Below are 19,848 nucleotides of genomic sequence, written 5' to 3'. Positions count from 1 at the left end.
AGTAAATGAAGCAGGCAAAAAAGAATACAAACATCTCAAAAATGAGATCGACAGGAAGTGCAAAATAGCTAAGCAGGGATGGCTAGAGGACGAATGTAAGGATGTAGAGGATTATCTCACTTGGGATTAGATAGATACTGCCTACAGGAAAATTAGAGAGACCTTTGGAGAAAAGAGAACCACTTGCCTGAACATCAAGGGCTCAGATAGAAACCCAGTTCTAAGCAAAGAAGGCAAAGCAGAAAGGTGGAAGGAGTATATAGAGGGTCTATACAAGGGTGATGTACTTGAGGACAATAGTATGGAAATGGAAGAGGATGAAGATGAAATGGGAGGTATAATACTGCGTGTGAAAGACCTGAGTCGAAACAAGGCCCCGGGAGTAGACAACATTTCATTAGAACTACTGACAGCTTTGGGAAAGCCAGTCCTGACAAATCTCTACCATCTGGTGAGCAAGATGTATGAGACAGGCGAAATACCCTCAGACTTCAAGAAGAATGTAATAATTCCAATCCAAAAGAAAGCAGGTGTTGACAGATGTGAAAATTACCTAACTATTAGTTTAATAAGCCACTGCTGCAAAATAGTAACATGAATTCCTTACAGACAAATGGAAAAACTGGTAGAAGCCAGCCTCGGGGAAGATCAGTTTGGATTCCGTAGAAATGTTGGAACACGTGAGACAATACTGACCCTATGACTTATCTTAGAAAATAGATTAAGGAAAGGCAAATCTACGTTTCTAGCATTTGTAGACTTAAAGAAAGCTTTTGACAATGTTGACTGGAATACTCTTTCAAATTCTGAATGTGGCAGGGGTAAAATACAGGGAGCCAAAGGCTATTTACAATTTGTACAGAAACCAGATAGCAGCCTCTCCCCGATGTTATTCAATCTGTATATTGAGCAAGCAGTAAAGGAAACAAAAGAAAAATTCGGAGTAGGTATTAAAATCCATGGAGAAGAAATAAAAACTTTGAAGTTCGCCAATGACATTGTAATTCTGTCAGACAGCAAAGGGCCTGAAAGAGCAGCTGAATGGAATGGACATGGTCTTGAAAGGAGGATATAAGATGAACATCAACAAAAGCAAAATGAGGATAATGGAATGTAGTTGAATTAAGTCGGGTGATGCTGAGGGAATTAGATAAGGAAATGAGACACTTAAAGTAGTAAAGGAGTTTTGCTATTTGGGGAGCAAAATAACTGATGATGGTCGAAGTAGAGGATATAAAATGTAGACTGGCAATAGCAAGGAAAGCTTTTCTGAAGAAGAGAAATTTGTTAACATCGAGTATAGATTTAAGTGTCAGGAAGCCGTTTCTGATAGTATTTGTATGGAGTCTAGCCATGTATGGAAGTGAAACATGGACGATAAATAGTTTAGACAAGAAGAGATTAGAAGCTTTTGAAATGTGGTGCTACAGAAGAATGCTGAAGATTAGATGGGTAGATCACATAACTAATGAGGAGGTATTGAGTAGAATTGGAGAGAAGAGAAATTTGTGGCACAAGTTGACTAGAAGAAGGGATCGGTTGGTAGGGCATGTTCTCAGGCATCAAGGGTTCACCAATTTAGTATTGGAGGGCAGCGCGGAGGGTAAAAATCGTAGAGGGAGACCAAGAGATGAATACACTAAACAGATTCAGAAGGATGTAGGTTGCAGTAGGTACTGGGAGATGAAGGAGTTTGCACAGGATAGATTAGCATGGAGAGCTGCATCAAACCAGTCTCTGGACTGAAGACCACAAGAACAACAACAACGAATTATTCTCCAAATTGATAAATAAACTTATTCCACCTCTAACTTTCATTCTAGCTGCTTTTATACAAAAGCAAGCTCACACCAGCATACGTCATGTGAATCACAGTTGCACCATAACTTTCCCATGGTCTATTTGTACAAGGTTTTATGAAAAATAAGTATCAATGTATGTCCCAGATACACACTCTCAATCATTCTCACGCACTCACACAACAAAATATAATCAAATAATAATTTTGACCTATTTTTGTGTTATGTAATGCACAGTGATTACAGGTTTGAAAAGAAAATTTTAATTGATTTTATGCAATGATAAATTTGTAATGGCTTCAAATGATGATGCAAGTCAGTCTGTATTTGTTCCTAACTTGGTTTTAAAAAACAAGCATTTGTTTTAGGACTTTTAGGTAATTTTGTTTATCTCCAGCACTATAATAAATAAAAATCTGAAATTTTGACAGTGTCATTCCATTAATAACAAAAGACTGTGTGCCAAAGTTGAACAAAATTGGGTAGTAACTAATATAAATTGTTTGGATTCGTAGAGGGTGTGAATCTTCATATTGACTGACTGTTATGGTATGTTCTCAAACAAAAAAAAAAAAAAACCAACCCTAGGCCCTCTCCAGCCACCGTACCAAACGGCTGCATGCCTTACTGCAACGAAGCAACGAATATCTTCTCATAATAACTTGCTGCGTTGCAGTACCTATTCCTCAGAATTACATAGAAGGGAACAGTCTACAACACTTTCCTTCATCAAACAAAACTACAGGCCTCAGTAGCTACTAGCTACTAGCTACTCGTATGCTGCTTCAGTTCGTTCCCCTCAACCTGCCCCACTCGCGGGGAGGGGGGGGGGAGAGAGAGAGAGAGAGAGAGAGAGAGAGAGGAAGGGGGGGCTAAAAGCTTAGTTCAGAGTTTATCTGTATCTGCCAATCTTCCGCTCAATACATTAATTAACTATAAGACGATGATTTATTCTTATTCCTGCCATATTTTCTATTTTGTATTCCACCTAGGTGTTTCCAATCATATGTTATGACCTTTTTCCTTAATGAAAAACCAGCTGTTTAATGGGGACTTTGTTGACAGAGGTTCATTCTCAGTTGAATGTATATTTACATTATTTGGTTTCAAGTTACTATATCCTAATCATTTCTTCATGGCACGAGGTAAGTTACTGTCATATAAGTATTGTAAATTTTTTTATTATTAGGTTAGAGAATTAATTTTCTCTCTTCAGCTGGTAGTGATCTTCAGAATTTGTTGGTAAAAATGTGGCACTGTTAAGTATTATGGTTCAGAGAGCTACACGGGTGAATGTTTATGCTGCCTGCGGAAGTGGTTCTTGTTACCCATGTCAGTAAAATGTTATCTTGTTCTTTTTATGAACCCTCAGTAAGTTTAAACTCAGTGTTTATCTTAATGTCAATACAGTGAAATGAAAATACTTGTGGTATAAGTTAATTGTATGAAACTGAAATAGGTAATGCAAATTTTTTTTAATTGAAAATTTGCACATAAGTGCCTTAATGCAGGTTTTTCTGCTTTACTGAACAAGCATATCATGCTTTTAAAAACACAAAGTATACATTAACAATACCAGAGAAGAAAAGTTGCTACTCACCATATAGCAGAGATGCTGAGTTGTGATAGGCACAACAAAAGAGTGTGGTTTCAGTTACCTGAGACTGCAGATGTGTATGCAAGTTGGGTTTCTGTGTGTGTGTGTGTGTGTGTGTGTGTGTGTGTGTGTGTGTACTGCTGACAAAGGCCTTAATGGCCGAAAGCTAAGTTGTGCGTATAATTTTTTTTTGTTCCTGTTGCGACTCAGCATCTCTGCTATTATGGTGAGTAGCAACTTTCCTTCTCTGGTATTGTTACATTCCACCCTGGATTTTCCAAAGTATACATTAATATTATAATAGTAAATGTAAAAGCACAATATTGATCATGTTCTGTTATAATAATTTATTTTTGTGTACTAGTTTTTAGATTACAAGGCCATGTTTAGACTTAAACTGACTATCATTGTGAAAGGAGGTGCAATGCTCAGGAACATCTTTGAAAAGTTGTTACACACAGAGTGATGTATGAACACACAAAATGTCATCTCTGACAGTCAAGTGATGATGCAGTTAAAATGTTAAAAAGTAAATAAATATAAAAGGAACAAACCAGAACAACATTTACATTGAACTCAGATAAACTGCCTATACAACTATTTAAATTTCATTTACAATCCCAATAAATAACATTAGTACATAACAAGAGTACCGAAAAATAGCTTGAAGAGGTATTGTGTGTGGAAGATGATACGGAAACAGAGTAAAAGATGGAAATGACAATTATAACAACAAAATATACAGTGTACATAGACAATCACAATAAAATAAAATAAATAGAGGAAACTTGGAGGAATAGAATAGAACAGTGAGGGAAGTATTGGAAAACTAATATAATATTAAAATTGGAACTGTGGATCACATTTTTGTTGATTTCCAGGGGCCTCCAACAGATTAAGGTTTTGGTCTTTTTTTGCTAAGTGGAAGACATGGACTGTGGCTTGTAACTGTGGCCCTCATCTAGTACATGCTCAGCAAATGTAGAGTCATAATCCTGCAAGCTCCAGTTGGGTTCGTGTTCAGCCGACCTAGTTGTTATGTCTCTGCCTGATTGAACAATATAAAACTTACTGCAATCAGGAAAAATAAGTTTGTATATCCCACTGTTGGCTAGTAGTTGTTCTATCTTTACTGTTGAAAATACTGTGGGCTGTCGTGTTCCTTGAATAGTGTGAAATGTTATAGTGGCAGGATTTCAGTGTTCTGGTTACAATCTTAGGTATCTGTCATAGGTATCAGATTGTACACCATGTACTGCTGATGTGTGAAGGAAGAACAGAGAACATAATTAAGAGGTATAATTTTCAATTTTTGATTTCTATGCAATATGTGGTAAGTGAGGACACTATTATAACGATTCGTCGAGACAATAAATATTGTTGTGGCCATCTCTGCTTCTGCATCTACATCAGTACTCTGCAAGCTACTGTCAGTGCACGGTGGAGGGTACCCTGTAGCACTATTTGTCATTCCCTTTCCTGTCCCACTCACAAATAGTGAGGGGAAAATTACTATCTGTATGTCTCCATATGAGGCACAATTTCTCGTACCTTATCTTTGTAGTTCTCATGCACAATGTATGTTGGTAGCAGTAAAATCATTTAGCAGTCAGCTTCACATACTGGTTTTCTAAATTTTGTCAGTAGTGTTTCTCAAAAAGAATGTGGCTTTCCCTCCAGGGATTCCCATTTGAGTTCCCAAACCATCTCCTAAACACTTAAACACTGTTCGAACGTACTGGTAACAATTCTAGCAGCCTACCTCTGAATTGCTTCGATGTCTTCTTTCAGTCCGACCTTGTACGGATCCCAAACATTCGAGCAGTGCTCCAGAATAGGTCACCAGCATCCTATATGCAATCTCCTTTGCAGGTGAACCACTCTATCCTAAAATTCTCACAATAAAACAAAGTCAACCATTAGCTTTCCCTACCACAGTTCTCACATACTTGTTCCACCTCATATTGCTTTGCAACATTACACCCAGATATTTAAATGACGTGACTGTGTCAAGCAGGACACTAGTAATACTGTGTTCGAACATTACAGTCTTGATCTTACTCATCCATATTAACTTACATTTTTCCACATTTAGGGATAGCTGCCATTCATTACACCAACTGGAAATTTTGTCTAAGTCATCATGTATATTCATCCAGTCACTCAGTTTTGACACCTTACCATACTCCATGGCATCATCAGCAAACAACTACAGATAGCTGCACACCCTTCGAAATATTCTTTGGACATGGGAGCAGATAATAAAATGTGCACCCTTGAGTGTAAAGCTGCTTGTTTGTGTGTTACTAAGTGTTGTCAGACCCTATAGTTATGCCATCTAACTGTTTACACAGAGGCCCTTGGAACTGGAAATAGTCTGAGTGGACACTGTCAAGTCATCCACATAGACAGGGCTGACATAAGATCTGCACATCAATCCTGTCAGAATATCAGCACATTCCCCTACTAATTTAACACTGTGTTAGATGAGTAGACCTTGTATTTTATTTATGAGGTCCACCAAGTTAGAAATACAGTGTTTTCAATTTGAATTTTTTCTTTAACTGCTGTCCAATTTATTTGCGAGCTGTGAATGAGGATATAACTGGATGGATGGGTACATAGTGCTTATGTAGGTTTGGAAGTCCATACACTTTAGGAGACACTTGGTTCAAGGTTACACATCTTTCACTAACTAAGTAGCATCTTGAAGAAGGACTTGGAAACATGTGGGAGTCAGATAATAATTTACTTTTTTCAAATATTCCCACTTATTTAGAAGCTCGGTAGTGCTTAATTTATCTGATTTTGTGGCAATGTAATTTTTTGTGAAAAGCTTAAAATCAGTTAACAAAAATGTATTAATGCTGTAGAACTTGCACAGTATGTGCTTTTTATTTTTAATTATGAAGTTGTTCTACAAAAAATTGTGAAAGAACCAGTTAACATCTTTATTATTCGAGGTACCAGAATGAAACGAAGAGGATTATGTGCCTTTGTAAAAATGATTGTCATTAAAAACTGCCCCAAAAAAGTTTTGCAGCTCCTCCATATTTTTGAATGCATATGGGCTTTGTCAGAGGAAACAGGGTATGAAAGAATAAGCCACACAAAATCTATCTAAAATAGACAGTTTAGAAACAAAGATGATGTGACTTACCAAACGAAAGTGCTGGCAGGTCGATAGACACACAAACAAACACAAACATACACACAAAATTCAAGCTTTCGCAACCAACGGTTGCTTCATCAGGAAAGAGGGAAGGAGAGGGAAAGACGAAAGGATGTGGGTTTTAAGGGAGAGGGTAAGGAGTCATTCCAATCCCGAGAGCGGAAAGATTTACCTTAGGGGGAAAAAAGATATTTTTCCCACGTGGAAGTTTCCCTCTATTATATCAAAATAGTTTGTTTGAAATGGCTCATATTTGGACGTCGGACTGAAATTGGTGCTGTGTAGTATTCAATACAGAGTCATTTCACCTCGCTTGGATACGATTCGGCATGCGGTGTACAAAGGGCGGAAGATGAGATTACCTAAGTCTGTCCCATTGTTAGACAGTGGCCTTCCCGAGGACATCCAGTGTCCAAGTACAGTTCCTCCAGTGACACTAAAGGTTTCAACTGATCCCAAGTGTGTTCAATTGAGTTCATGTCAATAGATAATGTGCAATATTGCTTCAGTTCATTCCTGCCTTCTTAGGATGGTTTTCATAAGATGGATGCAGTGTGCTAAAGTGTTATCGTCCCAAAGTATGAACGCATCACTGCAATGTTTACTGTTGGTTGGAGGAATCTGCCTCAATACTGCTCAGCCTGCAACTCACTCTCAATAATACTGAGAGGCCTCTGTCATTCCAGAACATAGCTGACCCACCTCTGTTCTGAACCTGTGGAGCTGCATGCCAAAGACGCGTTGGTGCCTGGCTGCCCCCACTCTCTTCTGAAAAGATCAGCACTTGATAAATCCTTCAATAGTCAGTGATCAGGGTTCCCTTGTACATGTTTCCTTGTGTGCTTTCTTTCTAAACAGTACTGTCTTGGTCGACACAGTTCTGTTGTCTCCAAGAAACAGCATACACTATTTTGCCTTTGGCTTGTGGTACATACAAGCCATAATTTATAGGTAGTGGTTTACTGCAGACGACCACTAGAGTGCAGATCTTTAATATTTTGTATGTCATAAAAGTGGTTGAATGTTCACATGACATCAGTGTGGTATACACCATTTCCATGGGCAATTTCCAATGGTGACAACCTGTTTTGCCCCAAGATGATAATGCTTGCATGGTCTGAGCTTTAAACGAGGCTTAGAGGTGAGTTGATGGACTAAACAGTGAACATGAGCCGAGTTGTCCCATTCACAATTGAACACACAGAACACTACACTAAACTGCAATTTTACTTTCATATCTGTAACTCGTGTATGCAAAACATAATTGCAAAAGTGTCGTCAGTGCAGGATTTTGTGCATGAACTGACCTTTCAATTATGCCTCATAAATGTTTGATGGATAGCCAAATCATTCGCTCGAACTGTCCAGAATGTTCTTAGAACCAATTGCAAACAATTGTGGGCCAAATACATGGCGCATTGTCTGCCACAAAGATTCCATCATCATTTTCTGAAAATTATTTTGACCAGTTAGTTCATGAGCCCACTCAAATATTAAATTCATGGCGATGAAAACACACTTGACGTCTTATCAACAAATAATCCTGAGCTAATCACGAGCATCAAAATGGATAGAGAGATTGGTGAACACAGGGTTGTCTTAGTGAGACTGTATGCTGTAACTTTTAAATTCTCAAAAAATAACGAAAAATATACATATTCAAAAAAAGCAGATCAAAATTCACTTGACACCTTCCTGAGAGACATCCTCCACTCCTTCCAAATTAACAGTGTATAAGTGTTGACCAGTTGTGGCTTGAATTCAAAGAAATGATATCAACAGCAATTAAGAGATTTATATCAAATAAATTAACAAATGACACAACTGATTCGCATTGGTTCGGACTGAACAACGGCAATGAATCGTACTGTACCAACATCACTATGCCGTTAATGTATGGTTTCCTCCCGTGCAAAATACTTGGGTGAACCAGTTGACCACTACAGCTTTAATTAGGTACAGTTTTTAATTTTACACTTGATGTTGTGACTGCAGATTGCTATCTGATTTTTAGAATATTCCAGCCATAGTAGAGTGCCTGACGACTACCTGAAGTCGAGCTTGTACCGTAATCGCACTCTCAAGGAACAAATTGAAGACAGATCACCCGTAGTATAATTACTACTGTGGCAACCTCAACCAATGACTATGCAGCCGGCTCGAATATCGAATAATGAAAGACTGCACCCTTACTTTACACAACATCGAGATCGAACAATGACACGATTACACTACGAATAGACACATCCAAACATTATAATGACAATTATCACCAATGTAAAGCAGTAGTTACGAGATAGGTCGATCTAGATAACAACTCCCATTATCTAAGCTACTGGTCAAATCCAAGCATCAAATCCCTTTAAATACAGTACCTGTATATATTATGTCGAGATAAATGCCCCAACTAGCTTGCAATTGTTCTCCCACACAACGAAATTCTCACAACACAGTAGATTATCTCTGGAAAAGACTCGTAACTTTTTAATTACTTACAAAATTCCTATTCCATATACCGTCGTGTTATGACCAGTGAGTATTAAGACGCTTCCACCAATATTGATAAGAATTGAAATAGTTTATGCTACCACTAAATCTCTTTCCAATTAGCCCAGCATTGCTATGTAAATAATACGTCACGTACTTCACAGATTTACTAATCTTTGTCCTTAGTGTAATCGTTGACCTTTCCGTAATAAATTACGACAACTTCATGTCTTCTTGCATTTACTTACACACTCTTTTCATCAATTAAATTGTTTTAACTTTTTAGAATATCTACCCTCTGTAGGTTAATCATGGTTCCAGTCAATTAATGGACTTTTGATTAGGCAAACTTACAAATACCAGCGTATACTCTTATCCTGCAACGCGGTATTAAGATCTCTGGAATTCACCCTTTTCTTTCCTCGTAAAACACACACACACACACACACACACACACACACACCAGATACTAATTAAATACACGTAAGGTTTAAGTTAACCCAAGAAAACTTTAATTTATTTTCTCTAGGTATTTAGATACAATTTCCTTCATGTAAGTGAGCAAGTGCCATCAAAGACTACACCCCACAACACGGAAATTCAGTAATAAAAAAAATTAAACAAAAACCCTAAGTGCCACTGCCACTTGAAGTCTAACCTTAAGTGACAATTTAAAAAAATTCTGAACCTCTTCAGGCGTTGACAATACACGACCCGCTAAGTGCCCTATTTGAATTCGGACACTCGTCACTTTGGCTAATCAAGTTTTTGTTTAGCTGTGTGCTGCTTGTAAAATGGTTCCTTCATTTTCTTGTCCCTTATCCACTCAACTGCTGGTGTACTCTATCACAGTATAGTGAAACAGTTCATATTTATTCCAGCCAAGTCTCGGTCCGCTGTAAGATAGTGGTATTTAACCAACGACTACGAACATGTGTTTGAGGCTTTCCCTTCTTGGGGGACACACACACACACACACACACACACACACACACACACACCAATCACTACCAAACCATTTCAACAAAATGGCTAACAACCCAGTTACCTGTGGGCAAGCTGAGATCACTAATCGTACATCACGGACAGGATATTGATTCCACCAGTGCCCAAAAACTCAGCACCTACTATGTACTTCTCTCTCTAACCAGGATCATGCTGGATTTACCACAGCAAACTTTGACCAAAACTGCCCACAAGACGACGACAATTGATAGCTTGTGCACTTAAATTCGCCAAAACCGGTGTATCACCAGCGACTATTCAGAAAATCCAACAGAATCTCTGTATATTCTGTTACTCAGCATTGGGAGGAAACGACCGTCACAGCCACGTATATGAGCAGGGGCCTAAAAGACTAAATAGCCACTCTGCCTCTGTGGACTGTACCCAAATTAAAATACTGGTACTACCAATCAAAACTCCTTTCCTTCACCCAAGCCTTAACTGCCAGCTGCGGTGCCTCACTACACCACGCAGTGGGTCACTCTATCAGACCCAGATGCACACCGATATATCCACTTAGTCGGTGAGAGGTTTACATGGGAACTAACTCAATCTTTGTCATACCATAGGACCATTTAAAATGAACAAACATGCAGTGCCACGCCAACTTTTGACAGTTAATTAATTATTCGTTGCTATTGTCGGTTCTCCAAGACAGCGGCTAGCTACTGCGCGTCGCTCAGGCGGGATCTCTGGGCCGAGTGAAGGCAAGTTGTTGCATCGCTGAAGTCGCCCGCACTCGCCACCTTTTTTTTTTTTTCTGTCGACATTCGCGGCTCATCTACTATATATATATTTCTTAATATATTGTACACATATATTTACAGTAAGCACCAGGTGGTGTTATTAAGTTATCGTGTAGGATGCTCAGCACTAGTAAGGGCAAACATAACCTGTGAGTTTTGACACAGCACACGCGGTGGTTAGCGCATGGGACTCTAACTCGGGAGGATGATGGTTCGTACTCATGTCTGGCCATTCTGATTTAGTTTTTCCATGATTTCCCTAAATTGCTTCAGACATATGACAGGATGGTTCCTTTGAAAGGACATAATGGGACCAATGACATAACTGGTTCCCTCCCCCGAATCAACCAACCAACCCCTTAATACTGAAAATGAGTTAGAATACTGTTGCAGAAACAACAAAAAAGCATGTCAAATTTAAACCAACACAAACCCCCATGATTTGCGATCTTTTCAGTAGCTCAAAATTTAGTGCGGACTTCAATGCAAGATGCTTATAATAGTTTTCACAATGAATCCAAAGTGATACTGGTCATATGTAAAGCATGCTAGCAGAAATACATAGTCACTGTCTTCTCTGCCTGATAGCTATTGAAACACTGTCGATGGCAGTGCTGTTAAAGCAGTTACTAAACACAGTTCAAAGAAGAGAAACATGTCTTGTATTATTGAGAAATAGGGGAGAGAGTGTCATGGACACGATACAGGAATCGGGACTGACATCATTAAAACAGAGGCATTTCTTGTTGCGACGAGATGTTCTCACAAAATTTTAATCGCCAACTCACTCCTCCGAATGCAGAAATATTTTGTTGACACCAACCTACATAGGGAGAAATGATCATCATAATAAAATAAGGGAAATCAGAGCTCACATGGAAAGTTATAGGTGTTAGTTTTTTCCATGCACTGTTAGAGTGTGGAATAACAGAGAATTATTGTGAAGTTGGTTCGATGAACCTTCTGCCAGGCACTTAAATGTTATTTGCAGAGTTTCCATGTAGATTTAGGTGTAAATGGAGGCTGTCAGCCACTGCATTGTCGTGGTGGGAGGTATTGCCTGAAATTTTGTAGTCTCGGCACACTTTTGACACTGTGGATAATGGAATCTTGAATTCCCTAACAGCCGGCTGGTGTGGCCGAGTAGTTTTAGGCACTTCAGTCTGGAACCGCGCGACTGCTATGGTCGCAGGTTCGAATCCTGCCTCGGGCGTGGATGTGTGTGATGTCCTTAGGTTAGTTAGGTCTAAGTAGTTCTAAGTTCTAGGGGACTGAGGACCTCAGATGTTACATCCCATAGTGTTCAGAGCCATTTGAACTAATTCCCTAACATATGTCCAAAATGGAATGTCCCATGTGTCTAGCTCCAGCTGTCATTCAGTGTTCAAATTCTGTTAATTCCCATGTGTGCCCCTAATCATGTCTGAAACCTTTTCACATGAATCACACTTCAATGCAAATGTGAGTTGTTGCAATGCACTTGCCCTATTACATCTTGTGTACACAAATATACTGCCATAAGTATATGCGCCTATAGCTATCCCATGAATTTTGTTACCTCAGTGTATAACACCATCTATTGTTGGAGGCAGAGCAGTATCAGTTTTGTTACAATTGATTCATGCACCCCAGTTTTTTGTCCTTAAATTTGGGAAAAAAAATATATGCACATTACTTTGTGTGTGTGTGTGTGTGTGTGTGTGTGTGTGTGTGTGTGTGTGTGTGTGTGTGTGTTATTGCATCATTAGCAATGAGGCAAGCTTTTGAACATACAGAACCCATACTAAACACTAAAATTGAAATAATTATTTCCAAAGCTTCATATGATGATTATGTAAATGGAATTACTGTACATAATTATTTTTCATTCTTCCTTGTTTATCAATAATACATGTATTTAAAAATGATAATTCCCATATGTAGATAGATGATGATGATGATGATGATGATGATGATATAGGTTTTATTTTAATGTCCTACCTGCTGAATGTCTTTTTACAAATAGAAAATGTATCCAGTATTTAATGCAGAAGTGGAAGTGAAATGACAAGCAACATTGTGGAGCAGATCTGTGAAGTACTCTAGTCAACAGTAAAACGTTAGAAACTAGTTCTTCACGTGAAAGAAATTCAGATTCTAAACAGAACAACATCAGTTGGTGAATGAGAAATCACAGAACATACACGGATCATAGCCACTGCATGAGAATGTTACAAACTTAATTTGGAACAGACACTAATTCACTATCCTTTATTGGGCAACGAACACTTCGCAAATATGTGCAGTGAAAAATTGGCAACAGCCCACAAAACTTCGTATTCCTAATGTCATGGAAAAAACTTGAACTTAATATATTATACATTCGGTGTGTATTGCCTGATAATGTTAGGCTTGAAACATGTATTAATATTTTTCACTTGTCCAGAGTATTAAATGAGACATAGTAAAAACTTGTTATTATTATGTTGGTGGAAGTGGAAAGTGTTAAATTGTAAAACACCAGTTTGATATTTATCAAATGTTGTGGAGATGTTCTTCAGATAACAGGTATCAAATGATTAGACTTTCTGCTTCTTCTTTGCTTCAAGGCTTAGGCACCTGTGCGTATTCCATCTTCACTTTTCACTGCCACCTCATTCTGTCTCTACCCGTGACCCTTCTTCTAGGCTAGTACAGCAGGATCAGGTGTAGAATTCTCTCTGCACTCGTGTTTTGTAGGTAACTTTTCACTAGTTTATTGTCTTCGATCGTTTTGTTAATATTATACAAGACTGGTTCTTTCCTATCTTCATTTCTTATATGGTCATCTCCACTAAAACCTCAATTTCCTAAGAAATCTCATTTCTTGTACTCATAGTTTTTGTTGCCACTCTTTTTTTTGGGAGGGGGTGGTCTGTGACTCACTTCCATATAGCAGCACAGGTGTAGTGGTGGTTTTAAAAATTTTTATTTTGTTCTGGAATGCTTTATATATTATTCCACACATTGATTGTCATTTGTCAGTCTTATTTTCTAGGTCCTTGTCCATGTCAAAACTTATGTTTCATCCTATAAAACTGAAGTTGGAGTATCTATTAAAGTGGTAAATTATCTTTTTATTTTTGAGCATATGGGATATTTCTCATGATGAGCCATGATTTTAGTTTTTTTGTTGATATTCAAAGATTATATTATCCTTTCCCTAATTGATGTAATTTAAAAAATGTTTTTGTAGCTTATGTTGATTGAAAACTTCCATTCAGAACTGATGTCAGTTATGTGTTATCACATGAGGTGTTATCACATGCAAGCTAGTAGCCTCTGAATATAACCATGAGGAATTTGTTGCCATGCCTTAGACTCAAGGTGTGTCAGTTCGTGAAGATTATTGGCTGGAGGCTGGTATGAATGTATGTCTGTCCATCGTGTCCCAGACATGGATGGCAAATCAGGGGACCGGCTAGCCCAGTCAAGGATCCATGCATTCCTCAAAATGATTGGCAGATGTTGGGTCATGCATTATCCTGCTGGAATGAGCCATTTGGTACCCTAGTCATGAAGCATATGACAATAAGGTCTACTGTTATTGCCACATACTGGTGGACATTCATCCTCCCTACAACAGTTGATAATCACTCCTGTTATACCCAATAGCTCATTGCACCATGATTTTAGTTCAGGTTTCATGGGTCTCAAGAATTGTGGTCTCTGTGACCTTTCACCTTGTCTCTCTGGGCATGTTAACCACAATCTGACCCCCACCAACAGAAACAAGAGGTAGCTGAATACCATAGAATGTCACTCAGTGACCCATTTGACTCTGGCTATGTACTGTGCAAGTCTGTGGCATGAAGCCAACAGTAAACGACCCACACTAACTCAAGAACACAAACTGGCTCCCAGTAATCTGTTCCAAGTGACTTGTGTGACACGCTGCAAGTAATCGGTGTCCAGATTCGAGCTGTTGTCTTCTGACACCATTAGAGCTGGTCGAACAATTTTATCATCTTGTGGTGTAGTCTTTCTGGAAGATCCTGTGCCTACTCTTCTTGCTACACTGTTGTCCTGAAGCTGTCTCATCACCCCTCATTGTGCAGTCACTTCATTACATCCGGTGACATGTATGTGACCTGTCAGTATGTAGCTCCCATATCCCTCATGCTAATGACTCTACCTTTCTCAGTCAGAAAGAAGGCAAAAAGCTGCATTCACGTGTCCTCTGATTACACAATGTTGTAATCTCCATGTGAACTCAGTAGCTACTCTATTCCTCATGTGCAGGAATGGTTTTTTTTCTGTACTGGAAATAAGCTCACACAAGAATTAAATTTTAATCACTGTATGTCACAGATATGGAAGTACAGTATCCATTTGGTAACATTTTAACTAGTTGTTCATCATGCAATACTTAACATTTACATCAATATTTACTTTGTTTTTTGATTGGTATTGGCATCATTGTTGGATGCAGTAAACAGCTGCAACAAGAATTTTGTATGGCATCATGGCATAGAAAACTTAAGATGAATAATAACTTCTTTGTTCTGTCATTCTTAATTTAAAAAAATTTCTGACTCCCGCACATTTAAACAAAATCAGGCACCTGCCAACTTAGTACTACCATATCCCGTTGTTCCGGCTTTATATTGAGTTTACCAATCTGTCATAGAAAATAATAATTTTGGAATAAGCTGTTTTTCCTCTGGGTGTACCAGCCTTGTAAGAAAAGCAAACTGTTTTGTATGTAGTGCTGGGGACTGTGCAACTAGGATGTACAATTCAGCAATAAAAGATTGTTTGTAATGGCCAGTTCTGAGGATGTCAGTCTCTGATTTTTTTGTAGAGATTATCATCAACATTACTTTGTGCAATGGAGGGTGTTACATTATTTTTTGAAAAAATATTAGACAGTTATGTTTAACGTATACTACTGTAATCAAATACTCAAACATTCCTTAAATTTACTTTAAGCACTTGCTGTTAGCAGAATGTTTGGATTGCAGGTTGTAAAGGTTGACTATATATATCTCTTTTGCGCAGCAAAAAACTGTAAGATTATTTTATTTTCAAATGCACACAGTGGTATGTGACATTTTACCAGCATATCATGCACTTATTAATCTGTTTGTAGGAAATTTTGGTACTTACTACAAAGGTAGCAGGCCACTCTAGCTTTAGATATTAAAACTTATGAAATTGTTGTTGTTTAGGTAACCACGAAAGTAGAGTGATGAATGAGATGTATGGCTTTGAAGGAGAGGTGAAGGCAAAGTACACTGCACAGATGGCTGAACTTTTTACAGAGGTTTACAACTGGCTGCCGCTGTGCCATTGTTTAAATAATAGAGTACTAGTAAGTATAAAAGCATTAGTTTTCATTATTAGAATGCTATATATGAAAGTAAATGTTCAATAATGTAATTCCTTGTAAATCCTTTCATTATGATGATGGAATAAGCAGCAATAAGTCATAATTGTGATATTGATCAGGGTCCTTGTCCTTATTTTATCATTTCTGATGCTCACTAGTCTTCACTTTGTGTTCACAGTACAAGGAAACTTTATGGACATGCAGGTTTTCATAGCTCCCCCCCCCCCCCCCCCCCTCCCCCGGCATCTGCACTTGAGCTCACAGGACAAAATATCGGTCGTTCACTTAGGAAAGCACATTGGTCACTTAGGAGTGGTGTAGAATTGATACCTGATGGTCATCAGAGTGTACCACTAGTGGATGTTTAACGTTGCATGAGAAGAGTGGTTGTAAAAAGATCCTAACCTACAAGGATCATAAATGAGGGCTATGCCTTGCCAATGACTATAAATTTCAAACCAAATAGGAATTGCTGCTGCCAATGAATGCAGGTCCACCTGAACAGTAACTGAGTGAACACTGTGGAAGAAACTGCTTGCAGTTTCTGTTTGGAGCCTGGTATCTCACACATGGCCATTGCCCACAGGCATCACATAAAATTGCACATCTTCAATGGCCCAAACAACAAGAAACTGGACAGTAGCTGATTGTAGGCTTGTAGTGTGTGTGTGTCATAGACTCATGATTTTGCCTCTTTTCAAATTATGCAAGGCAGTGAATGCAGCAACAGCCCACTGGCACATTTAACCTGCAGTTCGTGTTGGAGGTGGTTCGGTGTTTCGTTTTTTAGACATTGACTGAGGACCACACCTTCAGGTTGCTGTAAATGTAAATGTGAACCAGAACGTTAATTTCAGCATTCTTTGTGACATTGTTGCACTTTCTTTTAAATTTCTGTGATTATTCTGTGGACACTCATCTTCCAAGATAAGTCGTGTTCACAAGGCTGTATATGTACAGTCCTGGTATGATGAACACTCGGGCACCCTATTGCCCATCGACTGACCCACTAAATCACCTGTTCTTAACCCAATAGTAAATGTTGGGACTATGTGAAACAGCGAGTGAAACGTAGCAGTCAACCAAGGATCTATTTGGCAGCTGTACAGTAATCGTCAGTGAGAGGCTTCAGCTGGATGCTGCATACCTGGGGGAAACTTGGGAACTGTGTTCTTCTCTGAATTGAAGCCATTATCATAAGTTGCTGAATGTATTCAGAACTACAAAATTATTAGACAGGAAGAAAAACTGAAGAGGAATTCCACCATGTGCAGGACACCATTTGATTAATTTTGTTGTATCCAAACATGCTCCTGCACTTTCTTTGCTGTTTCAATAGGTTTTCATTTTTGTATGTAAAGTATCTGAAAATTATATTTTAACAACTTTTGGAGGTGATGTGAGTCACTTCAGTTTCTGGCTTAGTTATCAACATAAACAAAGGAGAGGTAATCAAATTTTTTATGGTGGTTTACACAGGCTAGGATATGTGTCACAGATTTCAAGCTTTATATGTTTTACACTTATTCTATGCTGATAAATTTTGGCCTAGGATACTAATTCAGAAGTAAGTGCACATTTCTCTCTCTCTCTCTCTCTCTCTCTCTCTCTCTCTCTCTCACACACACACACACACACACACACACACACACACACACACACACACACACACCACACAGAGAGAGAGAGAGAGAGAGAGAGAGAGAGAGAGAGAGAGAGAGAGAGAAGGTGGGAGGATGCATAGTGAATACATATATAATGGCATTTATGTTTTCAGGTTATGCATGGTGGCCTGTTTTCAGACGACAGTGTCACATTGGAAGATTTGAGAAAGATTGATAGGAACAGGCAACCGCCAGAAGAAGGTAAAAATTTTCACATCTTGCTTTTCTTTAAACAATGGAAAATTCAGGACAGAATGTGATGTTCGCCTGCTTTACTCCTTTGTTGGTAGTCCTCGGTGTCAACATACTGCATTGTTATACTGGCTGAAAAATGGGGGTTGGAAGTTCAACACTGACTTCTGTAAATGATGTAGCTGACAGTTGCACAGTTGCTTTTCACAGTTCTTTATTTTCGCTGTTCACAACCCCCCAATATTACACAGTTATATGGTCAGTTCACTATTGGTAAATAAGCCTCATTAATAGCTTGCAGGTAAACATCAGCATACTGCTATAATAGTTTGCTGTTGAACATCTATGAGCAGTAAATACCTAACCACACAGCTCAGCTTTTGCAGAATAATGAGGTACATGTGACAACGATTTCTCAAATTGAACAGACACTGTCATTGTTTTAACACATGGCCTATTGGCCTTACATTAATTCCACTGTTAATGCATTATTGTTACTGTAATTGATACAGACTTCCCATCTGAAAATCGGCTGTGAACTGACTGTTTCAGGACCAAAAATCAGGCCTTTCTATGTCCTCGCAAAAAACAGGCACTGAAACTATACATTGTTCAATGTTTAACTTACAGAAATTACATTTAAAACATAACTCATTCAATTAACTGAATACATCAAAAAATTCCTTCTTTTTAACAGATATAGTTTGCAAATATGCTTTTGACAAACATGGTAATTATTTTGGAATTAAGGGCTAGCTTTGCTAATATGTTTTCGATTGGAGCCAAATAAATACTTAAAGAATCCCAGTAGTTCATTCTCCAAATGCTTATAATTAGTACAGAATTTATATTTGTTTATAAGTCAACAACAGCATTTAAGTCATGAAACAATTACTAATTTCACCCAGTAACAAAAGTTTTAACTAGGAACAGTGAAAATAAATTAGGAAATTAATTACATACACAAAACTAAGCACAAAGTTAGATCTGGTGGTAGATTTCTTAAGACTGAGGGCCAACCTTTCTCTTTAATGGAAATGCAGATTATATTCATGTAAGTTAATGGTAATTAGGCAAAAATGGAAAAAAGCGAGTTTAAGGAGGCAGATGGCGAAATGAGAGGAAGTAAAGAAATCCCAGCTTGCTTCGTCACAAGAATGTAACAATATTATGAAAAGGATAGTCGCTACTCATCGTATAACAGAAATGCTGAGCCGCAGATAGGCACAACAGAAAGATTGTTACAAAATGAGCTTTGACCACACACACACACACACACACACACACACACACACACACACGTGTGCGCGCGCGCGCGCGCGCGCGCGCGCGCGCGAAACTCCCAATCTGGCTTCACCTGCCAGAGACTGGTCATGTGTGTATGAGTTTCATTTGTTTCATTTGCATGTGTTTTGTCTTTTTTTTTTTCGACGAAGGCCTTGTTGGCTGAAAGCTTGTTTTGTGACTTTATTTTCTTTACTCTTTCATAAAAAAAATGTTTTTACAGTCAGTTGCATTGTACTTTTTCCAAACCCTATACTCGATTTTTTATTTGTACATAAATTTCAGTATTATTAAAAGCCACACAAAATAACTGGTTTGTGCTTATTAAAGGTAACTTTCCCTAGGCCAGTAGCGTCTCATCCCTCATAGGAATTTGGCTAAAACCTGCATATGTAATGATAAAATTCAGCTCTTAGTTTCTTTATGAGTACAGTACATTAATTTTCTATTATGAAGTCTATTGGTTTTATTACTTAAAATGATAAATGCATTTTCTGTCTTGTCATTAATGATTTGTAGAATCCCATGTCATTTTTTTTGTAACATACCTCT

The 19,848-nt window shown here is 38.2% G+C and overlaps 1 protein-coding gene across 1 annotated transcript in view; it reads left to right on the top strand.

Annotated features, from left to right (window-relative positions):
* LOC124795381 (serine/threonine-protein phosphatase 5) overlaps positions 1–19,848 on the top strand; it is a 103,793-nt gene that overhangs the window by 33,615 nt on the left and 50,330 nt on the right. The window contains exons 6-8 of the mRNA XM_047259391.1: positions 2,839–2,944; positions 15,996–16,138; positions 17,934–18,021. Of these exons, the coding sequence (XP_047115347.1) occupies positions 2,839–2,944; positions 15,996–16,138; positions 17,934–18,021 (337 nt within the window). The remainder of the gene's footprint in view (positions 1–2,838; positions 2,945–15,995; positions 16,139–17,933; positions 18,022–19,848) is intronic.

Source organism: Schistocerca piceifrons, chromosome 4 (assembly GCF_021461385.2).
Source record: "Schistocerca piceifrons isolate TAMUIC-IGC-003096 chromosome 4, iqSchPice1.1, whole genome shotgun sequence".
NCBI lineage: Eukaryota > Metazoa > Arthropoda > Insecta > Orthoptera > Acrididae > Schistocerca > Schistocerca piceifrons.
The sequence above is the reverse complement of the archived record's forward strand: the minus strand, read 5'-3'. Positions and strand labels throughout refer to the sequence as shown.